Here is a 23348-nt window from a genome sequence, read left to right as displayed (position 1 = left end):
TGCCATTTTTTAAAATCAGTTAATTAAGACAACTCAAAGAAAAATGTTTTTTTTCCTTTTAGTTCTATATGCACTTTAAAACATGTGCAAGTCCTATAATGTTTTTTAATTCAGCCAGCTGTTGGGCACAATCCAATCTACAGCAACAGTCAATCTGTTTTATAACCACCCCACCCATCCCTAAAAATTGTTCTCTCATACTCAATCACCAGCATAAAATAAGAATGCATGAAAACCTGCCTGAAAAATTTGCTGTGATTTCTCCAAAGAAATTCAATTATTAACATTTTATAGTTGAGAGTTCTGACAAGTTCAGAATAATGCTGTTGGACAGACTCTGAGACAATCAAAACAGTATCATAATATATGGTGTAAAGGCTTAAAGTCAAACTTTGAAGATAAAGTGTTTCACATATTATCCATGGATAAGGGAATCAAATAAATGGCCTAATAGGAAACTAAGATTTATACTACAGATGTTTTGGTGCTTTCTGTAGAAGACTCATTTCCTTTAGCTCTTTGTATGGCCAGTTATCAGAAGAAGTACTGAAATCAGGTGAGTAATAAGACACTACTACAAAGCAACAATACATTAATGCAATACACTGCCTAAAGCTACCAGGGTATTTACAAAATGACCAGAGATGCTATGATCCAAACTAATTTTATAATAAATAACTTCTTCAATTCACTGGAAAAAAAAAAAAAAACAACATATGAAGAATGAAATGTTGTATTATTCATTCCAAATGATGTATAGTGAATGTTACAGATGAAAGGTACATCACAGTTCTAAAACAGAGCATGATTTTCAGTACTTTGTTTCATTTTAATATCTATGGCTTCCAAATGTGCCATATCTTGTCTACACGTACTTCTAGGGATGCAGCCTCTGCTCCAAGTTGATTGTCATCAAATATTACCAACAAAAAAGTAGTGATGGAAAGAGAATCACTGATTGTCATTGGAAGGTTACTTAGGCAAAGTAACTTGTACAAATTGTAACTGTGGGCTTTGAGTAGTGATGCAGACAGGATAATACTAATATTGTAACACAGAGCTAAAGAGAGCATTCCAGACACAGCACTGAGAGAAAAGCTATAGGGAGAGAAAGGAACAAAATGAAGTTTTATAGATAAGAACAAACACAGAATAAAAAGAAAATAAAAGCAAAGTAGTATGGAGATGACTCTCAAAGGTCTTAAAGGAATTATATTTAAACAATAGATTAGAGAGAAACTGAGAATAGGGAGAATAAAACAGACATTATCTATCTAACAGGCAAGACAGAAAATGTTATCCTTCGTCATCCGAACAAGATTCATTGAAATGGAAAACCAAACAAACACACTAAAAATCAAGGTTAAATCTAAAAAGCCTCAAAATGAGAACCATCAAAAAGGAATGAGGATAGATCACATCTGATGGAACTAAAAGTTACCATAGTTCAGTGAACATTTAACAAAAAAACTAAAATTCTAAAGGAAATAAGTCTATCTTTTCCCATTCAATACATACTAGCACTGTTTATTCCAGTAACATAAGTGCACACACATACATCGACTTGGCTGTCTGCAAGCTCGATGCTTAAAAAAATTCTGTGCAATAGTGTCCTAGCTCTCAATAGCAAAGATAAGAATAAAGTGTAAAACTGAGAATCACAAGACTGTGACAATAGTTCAAGCAATCTAAACTATTTGATAATTTACAGTTACAAATTATCAGGGAACATTCAGTCTCTCCTTAGTAGTGTCATGTGCCACACTTCCAGATCACATTCTGAAATTAAGATTCTTCATCCTATTTTTTTTTCTCTAAAAACACATGTATGAAACATTCCTCTAGAGTACATGAAAACACAAAAACACTAATGTCATATCTATAAAAAAACAGGCAATAATTAACATTTACTTCAGCAGAAGATAACACTACCGATTAAATTGTCACATAACTTCATATTTTTTCTACCATCTTGTCACTTCTTTTCATTCATTAGAAAAGTAAATGATGGGTAGCCTGAATCGCACATTTCTGAAATGAAAGGTCTGCCTTAAGGACTAGAAGAAGGGATGCAATGAAATCCACTTACAGCCTTACCTTCCAATTAGCAGGAACTCCCCAAGCACTCCCAGACGTCTCATGGCAATGAGGATCCCTCTCACCGTCATGCCCTCACAGAAGCAAACCACCACTCTAGCCTTGGGTAATCTTTCTCGCAGCTTGCGGAGCAGGCGATCAAAGCTCTTCTCCCCGGCATTGCTGTAGATCTTGTCAGAATGAGCAATGCAGAGACCCTCTTGGGCAGCCAGCTCTTTGAAGGCCTCCATTCCGCTTTCCCCATAATTTCCTGTTTTGAAAGGAAAAAAAACAGTTGACATTATATAATGCATTTGACCAATTAAGGAAGAGAGGGTAGCATGTGAGAAAGGAACAGTTTTCCTCAGAACTTAGCTAGCATCAGCAGAAAGAACAAAGGAGTCTCAAAGTAAACATACTCAGTGGAGCAATAAGATAACTGTGTATTTCTAGTTCCTAACTGATCTGGGGACTGCAGGTTTCTTTCCTTACATTGATTTACCAGTGAGTATCAAAGGCAAACAAGGTGAAGAAGTAGAAAGAGGGGCAAAGACAGCTCAGACAGTAGATTCTAAGTTTTATTAACAGTTCTCTGGTAACAATCACAGTTCTATTCCAGAAAGACAGTTACAGAAAAAAGGGGATATCATTCTAAGCTGTTCTGTAACCCACATTGTCCCTGTTACTAAAGTCACAGAATGGATCACGTCACAGAATGGATTAGATTGGAGGGGATCTTAGAGATCATCTAATTCCAACCCCTTGCCACGTGCAGGGCTGCCACCCACCAGATCAGGCTGCCTATGGCCCCATCCAGCCTGGCCATGAATACCTCCAGGGATGGGGCATCCACAGCCTCTCTGGGCTGCCTGTTCCTGCGCTTCATCACTCTCTGACTAAAGAATTTCTGCATAACATCTAACCTAAATCTCCTCTCTTTTAGTTTAAGATCACTCCCCCTTGCCCTATCACTTTCAGACTGTGTAAAAAGTCAGTGCCTCTCCTTCTGGTAAGCTCCCTACAGGTATTGGAAGGCCGCAGTGAGATCTCAATAAAGCCTTCCCAAAGCTAAACAAGCCCAACACACTCAACCTTTCTTCTTAGGAGAGGTGCTCCAGCCCTTTGTTAGTTTTTGTGCCTCTCCTCTGGACCTGCTCCAACAGCTCCACATACTTCCTGTACTGAGGGCCTCAGGTTGGACACAGTACTTCAGATGGGATCTCACAAGGGCAGAGTAGAAAGGGACCATGCTGGTCACCCCTCTTTTGATGCACAAAAGTGAATGAAAGATTAATATAAACTTAAAATGTCCTAATCTGGTAGAATTTTAAAAGCCACATGCAATGACCTGACTGAGCTGTGTTAATGACAGTCAAAATTTAGGTCTGATGTTTCTCTTGGAATAGACTTTATCTGCAAGACCTTTCAAAATAGCTCTTCCTAATAGAGAAACATTTGAACTCTGTGGTTCAGACAATATCAAATCTGATTGTGAATTTTGTTTTGTATTCATATATTTCGGAAGCTCCATAGCAGCTCTGTAAAACTCAAACTGCCTTCAGCTAAGTGCAATCTTAGATTTTCTTTGAATATTTTATAAAACGCCGTGAGCACAGGATTTGTGATGACTATCAATCAAGCAAGAGGAACAGATGGATTACAATAAATTGTCTATTAAGAGTAACAAGAAATTATACAAAAAAAAAGAGAAGCATGAATTTTATGCTATCCAGATCCATAGCATTTTTACTTAATTTTTTGAGGGAGCAACATCAGATATGTAGAGCATTTCTAGACACAGCCCTTTCCAAACCTGGGGTGGCTGAAGAGATGCAACTCTCCTCTTTGCAGAGATGTTTTCAAATAGCAAATTGCACTGAGGAGAACTCCTAAACCAGCCTAAATTCCTTCATCCAAAAATTAAAAAAATACAGCAACTCAAAAGGCGCAGCTACCAGAAAGGAAAAAAAAAAAAAAAATCGTCAAGAAACATTTCAGGCATTCTTTTAAAATTCAAGAAAAATAAATGCATTTTTCCAAAAAGTCTTCATCACTCATCACTTGCAGCAAACAAGACAAACTGCAGTTTCATGTAGTCATACTTGTACTTAGGATGTAGGCCCAAACCTTCCACACTTGATGTCAAAAACCCCTCAAGTTCCACAGCCTTCTGCACTTAACTGCCCTAGTTTCTTACAAATTTGCAGCACAGCAGTACAGCCTCTTTTCCAATCTGTTACTCAATGACAGATACAGCAAGCGAAACAGTCTGCTCTGCTGCCTGTCAACCAAACGTACTCTAGAACAGGAGCAAGGCCCTGCGTGAGTGTGGGGAAAGGACTAAGAGCTGTGCCCAGGGGGAATGTATCATCAAGTAGCCCCATACTGCCAGGCCCCACCCCACGATCCCACACTTGCATTAAAGCTTCATGTAGAGTTTGCTGCAATGGAAGCTCAGAGGAGAAGCTGTAAAGACATTTCCATTTAAGCATAAGACATAGCTCACTGTTACCAAGGAATTTTCTCCTGGATCTGAGGCTGGACAATTTGAGCACTTTTAATACCTGTCTTAGGTTGCAAGCTGCAGCAGGACAGCCTTGTTGCTGACTTGCCATTAGCAAGCACTCAATGGTACAGAAGGAAATTGGAACATTTTTCCAGCTTCACATGGAACCTCATGCAACATGTAGACTCATAGGAAATCAATGGGATTCATCCTGAACTAACATCTTACCTCAAAGGAGCCCCTGGAGTGAGTTGTCTTAGATATTTTGGAAATGCACATTAGAAAATAAATATAGCTTTCCACCTGAATTAATATCACCCTAAATATATGGTTAGGAAGGGAATTTTCATATATCATAATCAACACAATCTGCTGTAACTGAAGTAAATTATTAAAAAAGAAATCTCCTTGCAATGCTTTTTCCCAGATTTAATATAGATGGAGTTAAAATTACTTCAAACCTGCAGCAGACCTGTTCTAGTAGTAAAATAGCCCACCAAAACTAAGCTAAGAGAAAGTTGGATTGCTGCCTATAAGTTCAATAAAAGCAATTAAGAGTCTAGCAGATACAAAAGCTAATTAAAATCAAGAACAACATTAACAAGATTGAATAAGCAAAATACACGACAGAAAATTCAAGGCAGAAAATGAAAGCTTTCTAACCCTTATATGAAGTAGTGAAGCAGCTTTCCAAAAGCGGTACAAGAAAAGAAATCTTATTTTAGAATGAAGGTGGGTAAGCTCACAAGAGCATTATATAACGTAGATGTCTGCAGCAGGCAGAGATGAGACATGATGACCCAGGAGGTCCCTTCATAGCCTGTTTCCTGCAATCCCAAAGCAAAACAGCAGTCTGCATACCTTCTTCCCCAAGCAGAAAAGATTAGGAGAAAAACAAGCACGTGACAGATAGGGGATAAATTGATCAGCGCACTCAGCTACTGAAGTAAGCACAATGTAAGGACATATATAAGATAGAAATAGCTAATTAATACTGTGCAACAGCTAAGAACATATCCATCTGTACCATCTTGCTAGGTATATCCACATCAATCAACACATGCAACAGCTGAGAGGGGAAACATGTAACGAAAGTAATCTGCACAGAATGGAAGTTGGTGAAAAGTTACAACAGGATCGACAATTACAGCAGGACACTGAGCTGCAGACCATTTTTGCTTTGAAGGAACAGTTGAAGATCCAAGCTCACTTGTAACGGCCTTTTTGTTACGAGAATAACCTGGGAAATGCTGAAGTTTTTGTTATCTATTTATTACCTTGGGATCACAATTTTCATTTTGACCTTGTTGCAGCTGGACAGATCAATGTGGTAGAAAAGGCATTGCAACAAAGGTGCGATGACAGAAGAACCAGCACAATAAAAAAGTGCTATAAAGGAAGGGAAGATTGCTCACTCATATCAGAAGATTCCAGGTTTGCAGGGGAAAGCTTCACCAAGGAGGAATCTCCAGAAAAAAAGACTTCCCCAGTAGCATTCAGCTCTTAAATGAAGCCTAAGAGAGGTGCAGCCAGGCACCACCCCTTCTGGTCACACAGCTGAATTGCCTTCACCTGTGCTCCCAGGGCTGACCGGGTCCTTTCCCCAGCTGCTCAATCAGTGGTTCAGGCCTTGATTCAACAGTGCCCATACAAACCTGTATTCAAACACTAGTTGGGCCACTAACATAACACTAACTACTTCAAGCCTCACAGTAACTCACTAATTTTTAACAAATGTGTTGTTTTTTTATCCCTTTTAACAAATAAATAAGCAGACAAACAAATCAAAGCTTTGCTCAACTTGTATCCTGTTCAGAAAATCAGACATTCACCCTTCATGCTTTAGTGCTTTTATACAGCTCAGTATAGTTCTCTCAGTGCCAAAAACAGCTTTGCTTCAGGACTCAAAGAATCCCACTTAAGGCCATTTCTGCTGAGGGAGCCCCGTGTTTGAAGACACTGAAGAGGGATGCACACAATGGTAATTGTTCTAACTCACTGAATTCTGTGCATTTAAATAACAGAAATATTGAGATGTTGCTTTGGTAAAAATCGAAGATGTCTCCTTGATGAACAGAAGACATTTTCAAGCATATACTTAACACCAGACTTATATAACGCTTGGAAACACAGTACCCCCAAACTACTTTAAAAATCTAGCCTCATAAATTGCTCCTTTGAGACAGCATTATGTTTGTGTCACAGCTGACAAAGGAAGTTGAACTATTTGCTTTTATTAGCACTTCAGCAGTGTGGAGAGCAGAGCCCAGGAGCTCCATCTAAAACGTTTATATTGTTCTTATCACAGTTGTTTGGCAATTTTACTTCCGTTCTGTTTGTCAAGAGAACCATTTATGCTTCATTTATGAAATGAGGAGAAAATGTTGCCTCAGCAATTAGATGCTTATGAGAATCCTGGAAATGGTCTTTTTGAGGGGTGAACAGAGCAGCTGTACAGGTCTTCAGCCACATGACCAAGTGATGACTTTCCAGGGCATCCTGAGCATCCTGTATAATCCAATGGCTGATTTCATTCAAGGATAGGAATTATTTGTGGAGCATCATAAGAATACACTAACTACTTGCATCTGTGCTGCCAAAAGCATCCTGTTGAAACCTATAAGCTAGCACCTGATCATAAAAAGAATATCTTAAAAGACAATCATAATTCTCAAGTGGAAGACTCTTCCCCTCTTTGCTTTCAGGATCAATAAGGGTAACTTCTTTCTTAGTGATCCCTGCACCACCTCCTTTAAATATGCACCTGGAAAGAAGCAAAAGAAGGAAAAAAGAAAAACAAAAACAAGACTATACATAGAAGAATGCCCCAAATGTACTTAAACAGCAAAAGGCAAGAAGCAAGAGATTTTCCACCCACATGGACTGTAAGCAATGCCTTCAGGAGATGTGTGCTATTAGCAGCTTATTGGCCACATTTATTCCTCTCAACAGTAGCAGTAACCACAATTTAACTTAAAGGTGAATAAAACAGCAACAAGCATACCCTGCAAACATATAGTGAAGGAAGCGCACCAATTAGAACCACAAAATCTAGTTTCATTGCAGGGTTTTACAGAGGCCAGTCGTATCACAGGGAAGTCTCGGGTCAAACAAGTAAGCCAAAAACTATTCTTCATCTTCTTCTTTCCCCTCTGATTTATGCTCTGTTTTTTACTTGTCCTAAACTTATAGATACATTGCCCAAGCTATGGAGTTCATTTCAATGTTTCAGCATCACATCACTATAAAAACAACTCTTTTCCTCAGCTGATCAATGGCTATTTGGCAGAGAGAAAACAAGATGGCTGCATGACTTAACAGCAAGGAATAACTACTCAAAATCTTTTCCACTCCAAAGAAAAATTCTGTGTGAAGAGTAGAGCAAGGACAAGATGCAATTATTAAGTAGCTTCCTGGCTTGTTCCAACAACTGATTTTATTAAAAAAAAAAATGTAGTAATGTTAAATATGACACTGCATAGTTTTCAAATACAAGCATGGCAAGACTGGAAGGTTTTGAACCATACATCAAACTTGGCACTTCCTCCCCCCCTCCTTACCCCCATTTTTGTCAATTACAAAATCCTTTACTTCCCTTAACTATCAGAAAATCTGTGAATAGGAAGAGTTAATGAGTAGAAGGTTGAGATGCCTCATTTTAATTTGTTTCCTATCAGTCAAACCTGGACTAAGGTCCAATGAAAACTAAAATGAAAAAATTCAACTACTACAATCTGGGAACTTACACATCCTCAGTTAACTCAGCTGACAAGCCGTCACTCTAATCTGTAGGAATTCAAATTCTCACACCTGTTTATCCATACCTTTGATCTGTGTAATTAAAAATAAATGTCAAAGTCCCAAGCTGTTTCATCAATGCAGTAGATGGGATAAAAAAAAAAACTTAAGAAATGGGACTGCCCAGCTGCTTTATTTTTGTACCTCCCATACACCTGCCAACAGCATACTCCTACCTTCTTCTGGAGGAGTGAAAAATCAGCCTGTTGGCACAGGGCTTTCAGAAAAATTGAGCTGACATAGGCCCTCCCCTCTGCCAGACTTCCCTGCTGATGAGCAAAGGTTAAAGATGAAACACTTGCATGTTTCCCTACAGAATCTCTTTTAAGGTTAAAGCCACACTGATGCCAGAAAGGGTTGAATTTTTCAAGTTATCAGTTATTCCAAACAGGATTTATCTTCTTCTTTTCAGTGAATGTACTTCATGTTGACTTCACTGACTAAAGCCCTTTACCGCATGGTTTCTTTTCAGAGTTCTGATAGCTTTTTCAGCACCATTTTCTTCACTGAATATTATCTCTGCTCATGTTTTAAGGGACAACTTCAAAGCAGAAGAACTAGGCTATGAAAACACTTCAGAAATACCAAGGGACCAGTCACTTTACAGTAGGACGAACACTCATCACTGTGAGCTCCATTTCTGATATCAGACAGAGCAGTGGAGAAAATACAAAAAGACAAAAACTTCACTAGGCCTAAAATCCCAGTCTAACACTCAAAGCTTAAAAGGAAAGCCCCATCTCTTATTCATTATAATTGGCTTGTAGATAAATCAACAAGGAAAAAGTTTTTCTACATAAAATGCTAAAGTAGTTATTTTAATTCCTTTAAGTACAATGGCACTGAAAAGGACAAAAAGCCTTCTGATATTGCCCCCTGTTTAATACAACCACACGAACATAGTTTGTCAGGTCAAAAATCACAGATAGTGGCTACAGGTGCTCTTCTCCTCGAAACCAACTGAACTGCCCACTGTTCTCCGAGTGCCTGTCATTTGGCTCTCATCCGGTCACATCTGAAGTTCCTTTTAGCCTGCTATGCTCTCAGGTATTACACACTTGCTTACCACGACTAATTTGCAACCCAGAACAACTTACTTACAGCTCTGCTAAGTTAGATTTTCCTTTATGTTTCCCTGCTAACTTTTGTCTGACTGCACTGGGGAGATTTTGCATTTGATGGAGGCCTCATTGTCTCTTAATGACAGAGGGCAACTCAATGGTAGCAATATAAACATCCCCTGTCCTTTCAAACTACCTTCACAAAGTTTTCTCTGCTCACCACAGATTTCAAAACAACAGCAGCCTAGCCTGATGAAAGCCAGAAAGATGTGTTAAATGAATGAATTGAGTCATCTTTGATGCAACAAAAAACTCTACCATCTGTGCTCATATCCTATTTTCTTCAGAACTTCAGGCCCTTGCAGAGATGCAGGAAGATAACTGTTGAGACTGCACTAGTATTTTCATTTTCTGAACTCAAAAAGCACTGACTAAAAGCAAAAAAATAAAAACAGAAAATGAGAAATTAGGTGATTGTTACAGATATGAAATCACGTAGCATCCCTATCACGGTCCAACCTTCAAGGCAAAAAAATTATTTTCCATATAGTTTTTTTATTTTCTTTATTTACACACATTACTTTATTAATGCTTGATTACCTTCTAGGGTTAATAACAAAATATTCATGCTCTACCAAGAACTCACCATAGCAGTATGTTAACTCAGCAAAGCAGACCCAAACGTAACTGAAAGCTTACAGGCAGATAAAGTGATTGTATTTAAACCTTCAACCTGAATGAGCCAGGTGCATCATCTTGAACTAATAATTGATATTCTTATCAGAAATATAAGCACAGGTGAAGTTGGTCCTAAAGTAATGAGACCATTAGTGCTAAATTACACTCATAATAGGAACAGGCTGAGAGGGCTAGAAGTTGTGAGATTCTCTAGTAAGAGTCAGTAAGGCTAGAAATACTTCCTGATAACCTGCATTGCTAATGGTTTTAGGAAGAACTTGGAAAGCATTAGAAGTAAGATTACTCTTTGAAGTATATTTTCTATTCATTTTCTCATTAAGCAGAAGTTATTACTTTTACCCATTCCCACTGAAATCTTCTATTTCAGTAGCTACAACATCTGATGCTTATTAATTTTTAAGAGGGACAAACTACTAAATTTTATTATTTGCTGTCTCTTAGTATGCATCATTGAAAAAGTATCCAAAAAGCCACTTAAATGAACTATAACACTAGATGTAAGTGTTTATGGTCTTTAGAATAATTTTGACTTATAGATGATTTTAGAACCCAACACTTCCTGTTTAGTGCTTTTATCTACAGCTCTGGATGTTAATTATATCAGGTTTGGAATGACACATACAGAATGAGTCCTAGTGTTTTGCCTAACAAATTATACCTAATCATAGTTTACCCATCATCAAAGAAATTGTTCATCTTAGTGGATAAATTTCTGAGTTTTATTGCAATTAAGAAAGATTTTTCTGTTGTTGTCTGCTTAATCAAATCCCTGGATATTTTGATATTATTATTAAGAAGAAAAACACATAATTTTTTAAAGAACTGTGTTTTAATTTAGACTTGTTTACGAAATAAAGTGTCTGGTTTGACTTGAGATCCATTCAAGAATGAAGAAAATAAATAATAGCTCCTAATATTATTTGAACTGTTTACCCTCACAGACTACTTTTTATTTTGATTATTTTGAATCATCGTTCATAATAAATAATATCAGAACAGCAAGAAGAAATCCTGATAAGAAGTAACCCTGAGTAACTAATTAGAGTCAAGAGGAAGAATTTTTTCATATTCATAGAACAATATATATAATATTATATATATACAACAGTATAATAGAAACTGTAATAGAAATTGTTTTATAGAAACAATTCTTCCTCTTGAATTTATACATAAAGGAAGTAAGAAAGCTGAAAGTGATTTAGATACTGAGTCTGAAATCTAGAGATAAGAAGCGAAAGCATGTTCTTAATAACAAGGCCTAGGTCAATAGAACTGTAATGCATAAGAAAAAGAAAAATTATCTAAACAGACTTTTTTTTTTTAGAGAATCAATATATTCAAAATGACTGAATTTTACTATGTCAGTATTTTTTCAGTAAGAACCCCCAGCCAAAAGGCATTCAGCCAGAATATTTCCTGCTACACCTAAGCTGAAATCCCTATCCTGCAAACACTGTCATATAGGGTGGTTTCAGTACTCACAGAGAGGCTTTAAAATGCTTACAGTAGAAGTGTTACACACTTAGCACAAGTGTCTGCAGGATTTGAGCCTAGCAGAAGTAAATTGAAAACAACAACAACAAAATCAAGTCCTAATTTTGAGCAATTCTCCCTTTGGTAATTTTGAGGTGAGATATTGATGCCAGCATTTCCAATTGAGTTCATAACCACAAGGATTAACACAATATAAATGTTTAAATCCCACAGTGCTAAAAGGCAGGTCTGATACTGATCAGTGAGATGTTTGAAATACCTTTCCCTTCAGGCTGCTCTAGTATCTGCAGGTGAAAAGGTGGCTTAATGCTCAGAATGCAGGCAGAGCTGGTACAGGAAATGAATTTAAAAGCTGGATTACCACAAGCAAAAATAAATTATTAGTTTACTTCGTGTAGCTCCCACAGAGGTAATATAAAAGACGGAGCTTCAGAAGGTCATGCTTTTGAGATAGAAAACCTGGCTAAATGAAAGTAGGACAAAGTTAAAAAGCTTAAAATGTGAGATATTATACAACACTTAAAAAACACTGCTTGTGAATTAAGAGCAAAAATTAACAGTTCCTCTTCTCTGATTTGCCATTAAGCTACAAAATCACAAACTGCAATTGAGCGTAGGCACTGAGTTAAACAAGTCCTAAAAGAACAAAGCTGTCACAACTGTCAGAAAATTGACAACAAATTATATGACTGATGGTCTTGCATTCCTGATTGGTTTACTTTTAGCACTGTGTCTTTATGTATAGACATAATAGTATTGCAGCTAATTGAGATCGGAATAACAAACCTAAACTACTAAGGAATTTCAAAAGAAAGACCAAACCTTGAGCTGTTGTTCTTTACTGGAAAATAAAAAATAAAAAGATGAAAAAAATCCTAGTTGAGCAGCAAGAAGACTTGATGCATCAAGTTAGCCATCAAGTCCTACAGAGCATGCAAGAATGCATGCATTCATTAGCACACACCTCTTTGAAAGAAATTGAGCATTTCTATAATTCACAGTTACTGATTTCTGAAGGCTGGAAGTAATGTTTCCTTAGGAAAAGTTCCTGAAGCCAGATTCAGCTGTCATCCCATGACTTTTTTATTAAGGTGAGGTCAAGCAACTGTATGGATTGATCCTTTAGGTAAAGGATGAAAAAGCAGCAAAATAACATTGCCACATCCCACTGGACTTTTTTCTGCCTTACGAGAGAAACAAAATACTTTTTGTGCTGGGAAAAAAATAAAATAAAATAAGGGACACAGATTTTGTGAAGACAAGAGAAATATCACCTCAGCAGATGCTCCAGAACGATCAGCCATCTTGTATTCTATGTCCTTATGCTGCCTCTTACCTGGGTTTTTGCGCACTGCTATTGACAATAAAGTCAGGAAAATTGTTTACAATTCCTCCAGCACCTGCACACAACCCACAGGCATGCTCCCGGATACCTCCAGCGCCTTCCACTCTGCAGATCAGGTAGGTCAAGGCTTTGGAAATGAGAAGCCCTTGCAGCTTGCCTGGTGTGAGTATTCACACATTGAGTGTATTGCAGATATGTACGTAACAAAGCTATGCAGGCCAACAAAACAGCTGGTGGAGGGAGAAGAGAAAGACTTTCCAGGATTTTGAGAGAGAAGAAAAGACAATTCACAGAAAAAGCCAAAACTTCTTCCCCAGACAACATGAATTTGCTTTCTCTGTGCTCACAGTCCTATGACTTACAGACAGGTGCTGAAGTACAACATATGTGTGCTCACAAGGAGTGCTGTCATCCAGCCCTCGGAGAAACAAAGTGCTGGGGAAACTGACTGGTGAAAAGGACCCTGGCAGGCCCCAACACAAGGCTACAGGACTGTGCAGCAAAAGCTAGCAGCTGGTTGCCCTGGATGCAGGAGGTGACTGCCAGCAGGGCAGGAGTCGTTGCCAAGCCTCATCCACGTTATTGCTCTGGAACTGTGAGACAGGCAGCCCCACATGTACCAGATATCACTAACATGGGTCTATATCAAGGATGCAGAGGAGTGATGGGACTTTTCAGGGTGTTATGCAAGTCTGCCTTGGTTGAATCAATAAATGATCACATAGAAGTGTCTTGGTCTTGTGACATCAAATGTGGTGAATCTAATTTGTGCAAGCACAGCACTAATATATTCTATATTTTTCTATCTGGCCTACTTTTGATGAAGAGGAGTGCAGCAGTTCAATGGATGTGCTTCTACAATTTGGAGTATTAGGAAATCAGTCCCTGAGATCTTGCCTGGACACCATGGGGTTTTGAACCAAAAATACTAGATACTACAAACTCTATTTTGGCATTGTATAACACAGCATCTCTAACACATCTCTAGTATGAAATAACATAATGTTCTGTGACAAGATGTAAGCAATGCAGAGTGAAAAGATACTGAATCTTTCAGATGTAGAGAATGTTTTCAGGCCAGATATCATCTGTCTTTTGTATCTAATCCAAATATAATCAACTAAATTGAAGCTGATACCAAAATACATGTCAGTTCCAAAAATAAACATATTTTCAGTTGCTAATGATACTGAATAATCTTCTTGCTTCCCTGTTCTTTATTTATTTATCTGCAAATGCCCTCAAAAGTTCACTATCTCTATACTGCATTGCAATTAAGCTTCAGAAGACTGAAACTTCTGGACTTCAGTAAGGCCTTTGGCACAATCCCCCACAAGATCCTTTTCTCCAAATTGAAAAGATATATATTTGATGTGTGGACCATTCATTCGATGGATGAAGGACTGGTTGCAAGATTGTACCCAAAGAGTATTGGTGAGTGAATCAATGTCCAGATGGAGATCAGTGACAAGTGATGTCCCTCAGTGGTCATTACTGGGACCAATGCTCTTTAATACCTTCATCAAAGACATTCATAGTGGGATTAAGAGCACCCTCAGCATATTTGCGGATGACACCAAGATGTGCAGTGTGGTTGACACACCTGATGCTATCCAAAGAGACCTAGATAGGCTTGAGAAGTGGACCCAGAGGAACACCATGATGTTCAACAAATCCAAGCGCAAGGTCCTGTGTCTGGGTCGTGACAGCTCCAGCTATCAGTACAAGTGGAGAGTCTTACCCTTACCCTTTGCATAAGTCTTACACAACCTCCAAGACAAGCAAGACATTTCAGTTACATTTGATTGTTTTTAATACATTACCAAGATTTTACCAAGAGAACAAAAATATGCTTCCTACACTTTCGTAGAAAGAAGCTAATGATTCCTTTTAACTAAGAGATATGCCAGTCACATTCCACTTTAGACAGCACTGATATGTCCTTTTCACACATTTTAAATGTTCTCTTTCTTAGCACAATTTTTCATGCAATTGATTATTTTGTATGGCTTGTATGCACTTGCCCATTTGAGAAGCTGATTATGATGCAGTGATCCTATAGGACACCTTTAAATAAGTACCCAATTCAACATGTTTTCTTATGACAAAAACATAAAAAAATCAACATAGACAGGAGGGATAAAAGACTAAATAAAATTAATAAATAAAATTATAAACAACCTCTGGTCACTGATTTCTGCATATTTCTTTTAGGGATTCAACTCAGACACCTCTAGGATGCTTATACAGAGAAATAAGAACATGAGAGCTCCATTATGTGCACAGTTTCCATGAGCAATGCAAAGCAATGAATTCCAAGCTGTTTCTTTCCCATATGGAGAGAGCAGAAGATGCCCATCAAGGACCATCTTCCCTTCACTCTATCCTTTCAGTGCAATGGCCTCTCCGCTGCCACTGCAGCCCTACACAGGGGGTTTTGTTCTGTTTTTGTTGCATTTGAGAGTGGGTACAAATGCAGAAAGCTGCTCTTCAAACACCAACCTGATTATAGGCATCAGTGGCACAACTGTAAGCATGGTCGTTACTACAAAATATTTGGCAATAGTGAACATAAGATCATGTATCGAATTTGTATGAACACAGACATCTTTTAGACTTTTGAGAGATTCTTCAGTGGTCTCTCTCATTCATAACAACAGGTTAACTATTGAATTTGACATGTATGAAATTTAGTGTCTAAGATTAATTTTATCCTTAAAAACATTCTCTCTCATTGCTATGGTATTTTCAAAGGAAGTACAGTCTTATAATATACATCTGTCCAGGTTTTAAAATAATCAGAAAAGTATTTGGTTATTCATATTAACATATCATGAAAAGGAGACACTTTAGGCAGACTTTGGTTTTCAGCTTTAATAATTTGACTTAATATGTCACTGGAAAGCACACTAAATGACAACATGAGGGCTAAAATTTGCCCCATGAAACTGAATTTCTATGGATTTTGTTTTTAAAAGCAGAGGTTCAAGCAAATGATTGCTGATAAAATTGATGATTACTGGCTTATATAATACCTCCAAGAATTCTTACTATATAGAATAACAATATTTCCAAGTCATCTTATTGCATCTGCCTTAGCTTACAAAGAGGGCATATCAAACCAGTACGATTTACTAGAAATGAAACAAAGAGATTAGAAAACAAACAAGACAAGCTCTGATAAAAACTGTAAACCACTAGATTCTTCTAGAGCTAAATTTAATCATTTTTCCATCGATAATGTTTGAAGATAGTGCTTACCTGACACTTACTGCAATTATTAAAAATGAAAGAAACGGGTAAAAAATGTATTTTAAGAATGAATATACAGGGTCTTCTAAAATAAATATTTTTTACATAGTTGTCCGTAGCAAAAGGGATCACATCTGATGACTCTTTTTTTTCCATCCCTATTCTCCCTAGGAGCTGAGAGTCATTCGGTTGTTGGTGGGGAGGGAAAACCACACTCAAAAAGACAATCAGTGGCCAATTTCTTATTGGCACCAGGACTATCTTTGCTGGTGGCATGCTGCTAATACATGCGCCCAGGAAGAACCACATCTCTTCATTGGTCTCTAAAGGATACAGTGTCTTTTCAGCTTTTTGCCCTGTACAAATTGCCAAAAGCAGGTGTGGTTGATATTTTTTCTTGGAATTACTTTCAGCCAGTAAGTATTGAAGCCTCATTAGAACATGTTTAAAAAAAAGCTCAGAAGTAGTGGGATCTTGATCAGGACTCAACTCTTTTTTGTATGATGAATTTCACTGGGCACTTCTTGGCTACAGAAGAGATTAGAGTAAATTTCAGTGATCAGCAAACAAGGCATCATGAGGGACAATTATATCTGAAATATATTGCTGAAATACATCTGAAATATCTCACTGAACCACAACTGCCAACCTAGTTTTCAACCTTGCATTCCAGACAGCTACAACTGAAGTTTTACAAGAAACTAACTTGCTAAAGCTCCCCCCATAGCAATCCATATTCTGTTAAATCTTATTAATGTTTACAATAAGATGATACTGTATCATTGATGAAAAAAACTCCAACTTGAGATGGAAAAGACTGTTAACAAAAGTCATCCTTTAACATGTCACCATACATTGCCTAGGAAATATTGTTAGATATTTCAGTTTTCCATGACAGTGCTAATCAGATTAATTACTTCATTTTGCCTGTAATCTAAGAAGCTACTGTTTTCACCACTTCTGAAGGTAAATATCTGCCTATAACAAAAAGTAATGATGCAAAGATAAATGGATTTAAGAAAACAAACTCAAATCTGAATTATGTATGTCACTGACATCACAGAGCTAGGGAAAAAATTAAAGCATTGCTTCCTGAATTACATCCACTTTAATCACATTTTGTCACAGGTGTCAGCTCTGTCAGAATAATATCTGTCAAAATGAATTAGTGGAAAATTTAGTACTTCACTTTTAATGAAGAATAAGATTGTAATGCCATTTTAATTTTCCTTCAGCCTCTTGTTAGCCCTTGATAAATGCTCTCTCATAAGCACTGCTGCTCTTTTGACATGATGCCTGCACTATAATCTAGCAAATCTAAAGAAAGTCAAAGACAGAAACAAATCTGGTTTTCTTAACTTTTTATGAGGTCTCTACAAGCTGTTTTCATCTTGATGACTTTAAGTGGTTTAGTTGTTTTTTCTCCTCTCTTAAATAATACCTTTGTTTTGAGACGATATCCATGTTAGCAGAAAGTAATGAACAGAATATACATGTAAATAAAAACATCTGAAGCAATTCTGTATGTTCATGTAGGTATATACAACAGTAGGAGAATTAACTATTTTATTCTCTCTTTTTTCAGAGTTGAGGTTCATCATAACACTACATGGGAAATAGACACTTCTTGTGAGATATTTACTGCATTTACTATCATTGAGAAATAAAATATGTTTCACTTCAATGTAAACTAATTGGGTCCAGTGTCTGAACTGGTTCAAATACTGGCTGAGCAACGACATCAGATATTTGCCATCTTCTGACTACACTCAGCAACAGCCTCCTGCTAAGAAGGTAGCTCTGTTACTGGAACTGATTCAAAATTACCAAAAGCACAAGCTTTAAAAGCAAAGAGAGTCCCTGGGACACAGAGCTGGAGGAAAGCTCTGGAGTAACAGCATGATTGTTCCTGGCAATTTCTGAGATGTGCAGCCCAGGAGACCTTATCACTACCCTCAAGAGCTGGCGCTCAGCAGCATTAGCTCATTAGTCTAATACTTCACCTCTTGCCCTTAAAGTTATCAACCACAGCAGCCTGCCAGACTCAACATGGACAAACTGGCTAGTAGACCTGTGCCTTCCTTTCCCAAAAAGCCTGTCCAGCCAAGTGCCTTGCTTAGAATTGATTAGATTCAAGTCTGAATAAAAACATACCTCTGCTACTTGGCTACAACTGGTGGTCTGAGAATCTAAAAGGTAATAGAGAAATACAAGAAGCTGGGAACTGCAGAAAAGAAAAGAAGTAAAGAAAGAAAGAAATGCTGATAAAAGATAATGATCTTGGGTCACTGCTAGAAGGGAATGTGCAGAACAGGAAGAAGCATTAAATTAGTTTCTATATTCTGTATTTTGAGAAAGACAGATAATGTATACATACCAGAACACAATGATGATGTTGATGGTGATGATGAATGGATAGTTCCCATTTCCAGCTCAGAAGGAAATGAAGCAGCAGCTCCAAATGGCACGCATTTTAAGATGGATGTGCTCAGACAACTTTTGAAAGAAGTGGCTGATGACTTCTCTGAACCACTAGAAATGATTTTCAATAGCTGCCAGAAGTCATAAAGTGCCAGAGGACTGCAAAAAAAAATAGTGTTGTGCAATACTTTAAAAGGAAAAGTGAGTTCATCTGATTAATTGTGGATCTGTCAGCCTGACACTCATTCTGGCCAATATGACTCAGGAACTGACATGGAACTTGAGGATATCAGAAAAAAAAAAAAAAAAAAAAAAAAAGGAATGGTATAATGTAACGGGTACCAGTCACAGATAGGTAGAAACAGACCTTTCAAATTCAGTTATCTAAAATAATCAATGGATTTAAAACTTTGGTTATAAAAAGTAATAATGCCAGTGAAGTAGAGATATATGTCTACAAGACAAGACATCTACCTTCATTTTGTATGATATATTTGCTATAGACCTGGAATGATAACAATCAGTATTGTATACATAAAATAGATTAAAATCTGGATGTTAAGTTTTGCCATATGCTTGCAGTGAACGAATATTAATAGATTGAGTCTTTTTATTGTGTCCTGCAAGGATCTGTTCTTAGATTTACCTAGTTAACATTAGTCAATGACCTGAAAAAAATAACAATACAAAAATGTTACCAATAACATTTGCAAATGACAGAAAGATTGGGAGAGAAGTTACTAATATAGCATGATCTAGGTCATTCAATAAACTGGGCATAAACAAAGAAACATGCAGGTAAATACACATGAATATAAACTCAGGAACTAAAAATGCCACACAGAAGATATTAAATCCCATCATGGAATAAAATTATTGTCTTGCAGATTATAATACATAAACACAGAATGTAATGCTCTGATTATATATATATACAAAATTGTTCTTTTATTTATGTAAATAAGTGAAATACTATAAGAATAGTGAGATCATACTAGCTTCATTCTATTTGGCAACAGTATGACTGCTAATGTAATACTATCCAGCACTAAAAATATTTTTAAAAATGGTGAAAAACTGGTGTAGCTATCAAAACAATGATAGATAGGAAGATGTTACTTAAAGTGAACTATTCAGGAACTCAGATGTACTCATATAAAAACAAGAACAAAAAGCATGAAACCCAAAGCAGCTTTTAACTATAGAAAAATTCAAATTCTAGGTCAGTGTTCCAAAAGAAGCATTCATATTAAGGAACTTACCAGCCTGGATTTTAAAATGGGTTCTGTATACATACCATTATATCATGTAGGGAATCCATGAAGAACATTCTTGAAAAATCAAATGATTTTGAGTTGGGCGGTATCTTGGGAAACCTTTTACTCAACTGGCACCAAAACTACACCTCTGCCTCTACTCTGTATTCCTAAAATATGTATCCTATTTCAAAACAGTTGCAGTTCTCATATAGACAGTTTCTAAAACAGTTAGTAATATCTTAAAAATGAACAATCTTTCAAGCTTACTGTAGCAAATGTCACTTAGCTGTAGCATGTCCTCATAACTTGTCAGCACAGTTGTTAACATGAATATCCAAAATACTTGAGCAAGAAACATACAACCTGGGAATTGTTCTTCAGAGTACTCTATGTTGCAAATATAGATTAAATAATATTACTCTTCTCAGTATTTGACCAGCTATTTACTCTAATGTGTTAGTTTTGAAAGGTGCAATATGCCAACGTTACAAACTCAATGAGGCCTTTGCAGATACGAAAGTACAAGTCAAGCAGTTCAGTATTTAGACCACTCATCAGGGAAGTGGACAATATGGCTTCACTTTTGACATGAGAGGATAAAAAAACCCACACCTTTCTCTTAGAAGAGTGACATAATTACTGAAATACAATATTTCCTGAGCTGAACTGTGCTGGGTCTGAGTGATATATTGTTAACCTTCTTCATAGCACCCTGTGAACAACTGATATTGAGGGGTGTTGGGGCTTCAAAGGTGGTTGCTGTTCATAGACTGGTAGAGCATGAGTCTGCCTCTAGGAAGTAGTGAGAAACTTCCTTTGTTTCACTTGTTTTTAAAACTTTCCAGCATCTATTAAACTGTGTTTGCCTTGATCCACGAGTTTTCTCACTTTTGTCTTTCCAATTCTTAACCAATGCCTTGGCATAGGACAGGGAGAAGCAAATAAATGGCTGTGTGGGTGTCTGGCTGCTGGTCAGGGTCAGCCCACCACATGGACCAATGAACCCTTAAAAAATCTTGTGAAATGCAACAGTGTAAAGTTTGACAGTAATGCTTCCCAAATGGATTTTCTAGTCTTTTCAGAGGATAAGACAACCCAGAATCCCTTTGAGTTATTGTGATCAAGAGAGAGAATGTAAAATAAGAACCACAATTTTTCCCTCCCTAGCTGTTATTAAAACTACTACAGAATAATATATTTTTAATTCTGAAATAATTTATTTTCAGCTGTCCAAAGAAAGTTTTTGTACAATAAATACAGGAATCAATCATCCTGTTCTACAGCAGATCCAATCACTATTTTAAGCTGAGTTAAGAGTAGGGTAGGATGTCCTCATTTCTTTCGTTTCCCTTATGTAACTGGATAATATTTGGATCTCCATTGTCTACTGGATCTATTCCCTAATTAGCAGTGAAGCAGAACTCCTTGCTGCATAACTTATATGCTCTGAATGAAATCACAGCTGTAGAAATTAAGGGTAAAACATTTGTGTGTGCAGGAGTGTATTACCTCCACCTTCTTGTTTATTAAAATGTATGCTTTGCTTATTGGTGTTCCAGGTTACAATATGCCAAACACCCTATTCCCTTTCTTTGAAGCAACAGCAACCTTGTCACAAAGATAACTAGTAGTAGCATAAAGTCAAGCTTCCCTGAGACTGAAATTCAAATGTGCATTACCATGCAGAAATTCTTTGTAAAGATTTACACTTTTTAGAATGCAACTCTGGAATACTTCTACAAGAAAAAAAAAAAAAAAAAAAAAAAAAGAAGAAGGAGGCAGACTGATAAAATACCATTTCTATTAGTAAAATATGCAGGCTTTCTCTCTGCATTCCTCTTTTCTTAGACCTTTCCCTCACATATATAGGCACGTACATTTGAACTGAAAGTCTGTAATAATTATATCCAAAAATACTTCCTACAGAAATCAGTGGCAAATCTTCCACTGACATCAATGGAATCAGGTTGAAAGCAAATTCTATTTTTAGATAAAAATAACTTACAATAATAAAAGGTTAATTGTGATCTAATTGTAATGACTACTACACTGTTCTCAGATTTTTACCTTTCCCTGACTAAAAAGTAAGTTTTCAGGTCAGCTCAGATTGATTTTTTTTTTTTTTTTTTTTTTTCTAATCTATAGAAAATATACTTCCCACTGACTGAGGATAGAATCATCAATTCTGTATGGTTCAAGGATACTTACATCTAGTGCTTCAAATTAATGTGAGACAATGGTTTACAATGAAAAGATGAAAAGAACAGTACTAAAGAAGAGAGATATTCAGATACGTAAGTTCTTTTCCAGAAGGCAATAGCTTTTGAAAAGAATAGTCAACTGAGATTTTCAGAAAGTGTTTTTGGTGGTAGTGTAATGGGAGAGGGAGCTGAAGAAAAGACTAGAAGAAGCTGATAAAGACAGGTGCAGGCTGTGATTTTTATGAGAAGGACGATGAGACACTGCTAAAGGCAGAGCTACATAGAAGATTCCTACAGAAAGTTCTCTCCTTTGGAAGGTGTTGATTCAGCAGATTCAAAAACTTCTACAAGAGTCTCTTCAATAAATTTATCCTCAAAACAAGGCAGACCACTGCTCTTTTTTATGCCATTCCTGCATCAGCCACCTTTTATGTTCTGCTGTGTATGCAATGAAATCTGCCTACTGAACAATGAAGCATACACAGTGCATATTCTGAATATGACCTGCAATTTGTAATTTTCTTAAATGATTCACAAAATATTGTGTGTTCTCTAACTTGAGTTAGTATTTGTTAAAGGCTAGACAATTTAAGACAGCTTCCTTGGAAGATGACAAAATTGGTACTATTGTATGGAAGCTGGGAATACCAAAAAGACAGCAGCCTTTGACAGGAGAAATCTTTGTGTGGTAGAGACACAGAAATAATTCCTTTTCTTTCTCCTCTGTATGTTATTTTCCTGCATCGATTGCAACAAAAGTCTTGTATGAACTTGTGAAACTAAGCACATACAAATCAGAACACAGTTAATAAAATGTATTCATTAAAAATGGGAGAGGAAAAAAAATCCAGGGGAAACTCACCCTAATGTAACCCAATTGCTAACAAATGGGCAGAAAAAGAAAAAGAATTCTAATTCTCAAATGGGAAGGTGCAATGAAGTTTCAGCATTGTTAACTGTCTTTTTACCTTGACCTTTCATTTACAAAGCTAAAAAGATGGCCAAACTGATCAGTTATTTCAGTATTCCTCTTTAAATTAAGAAAGAGAGCAGAAAATAACTTCTACCTGTCTCTTCAGAACAATACATACAGAATATTGTCCTTTTTCTCCAGTGGGCTGCAGTCTTTAATAAATCCGCTCATCAGTTTTCATCATCCTATGAAATGCAAAATTCAGAGGCCATATGGTCCCCCTATAGCCTAACCCTGTACACAGATCTTTAGTAGGCTTTAAA

The 23348-nt window shown here is 36.9% G+C and overlaps 1 protein-coding gene across 6 annotated transcripts in view; it reads right to left on the bottom strand.

The window, feature by feature from the left end:
* GRM1 (glutamate metabotropic receptor 1) overlaps positions 1 to 23348 on the bottom strand; it is a 179622-nt gene that overhangs the window by 141615 nt on the left and 14659 nt on the right. For all 6 annotated transcript variants that reach the window (XM_090135557.1, XM_031612275.2, XM_090135558.1 and 3 more), the window contains one exon: positions 2098 to 2347. In XM_090135557.1, the coding sequence (XP_089991683.1) occupies positions 2098 to 2347 (250 nt within the window). The remainder of the gene's footprint in view (positions 1 to 2097; positions 2348 to 23348) is intronic.

Source organism: Phasianus colchicus, chromosome 2, assembly GCF_987193195.1.
Source record: "Phasianus colchicus chromosome 2, bPhaCol1.hap1.1, whole genome shotgun sequence".
In the NCBI taxonomy this organism is placed as follows: domain Eukaryota; kingdom Metazoa; phylum Chordata; class Aves; order Galliformes; family Phasianidae; genus Phasianus; species Phasianus colchicus.
This window is presented reverse-complemented; position numbering and strand designations above follow the sequence as displayed.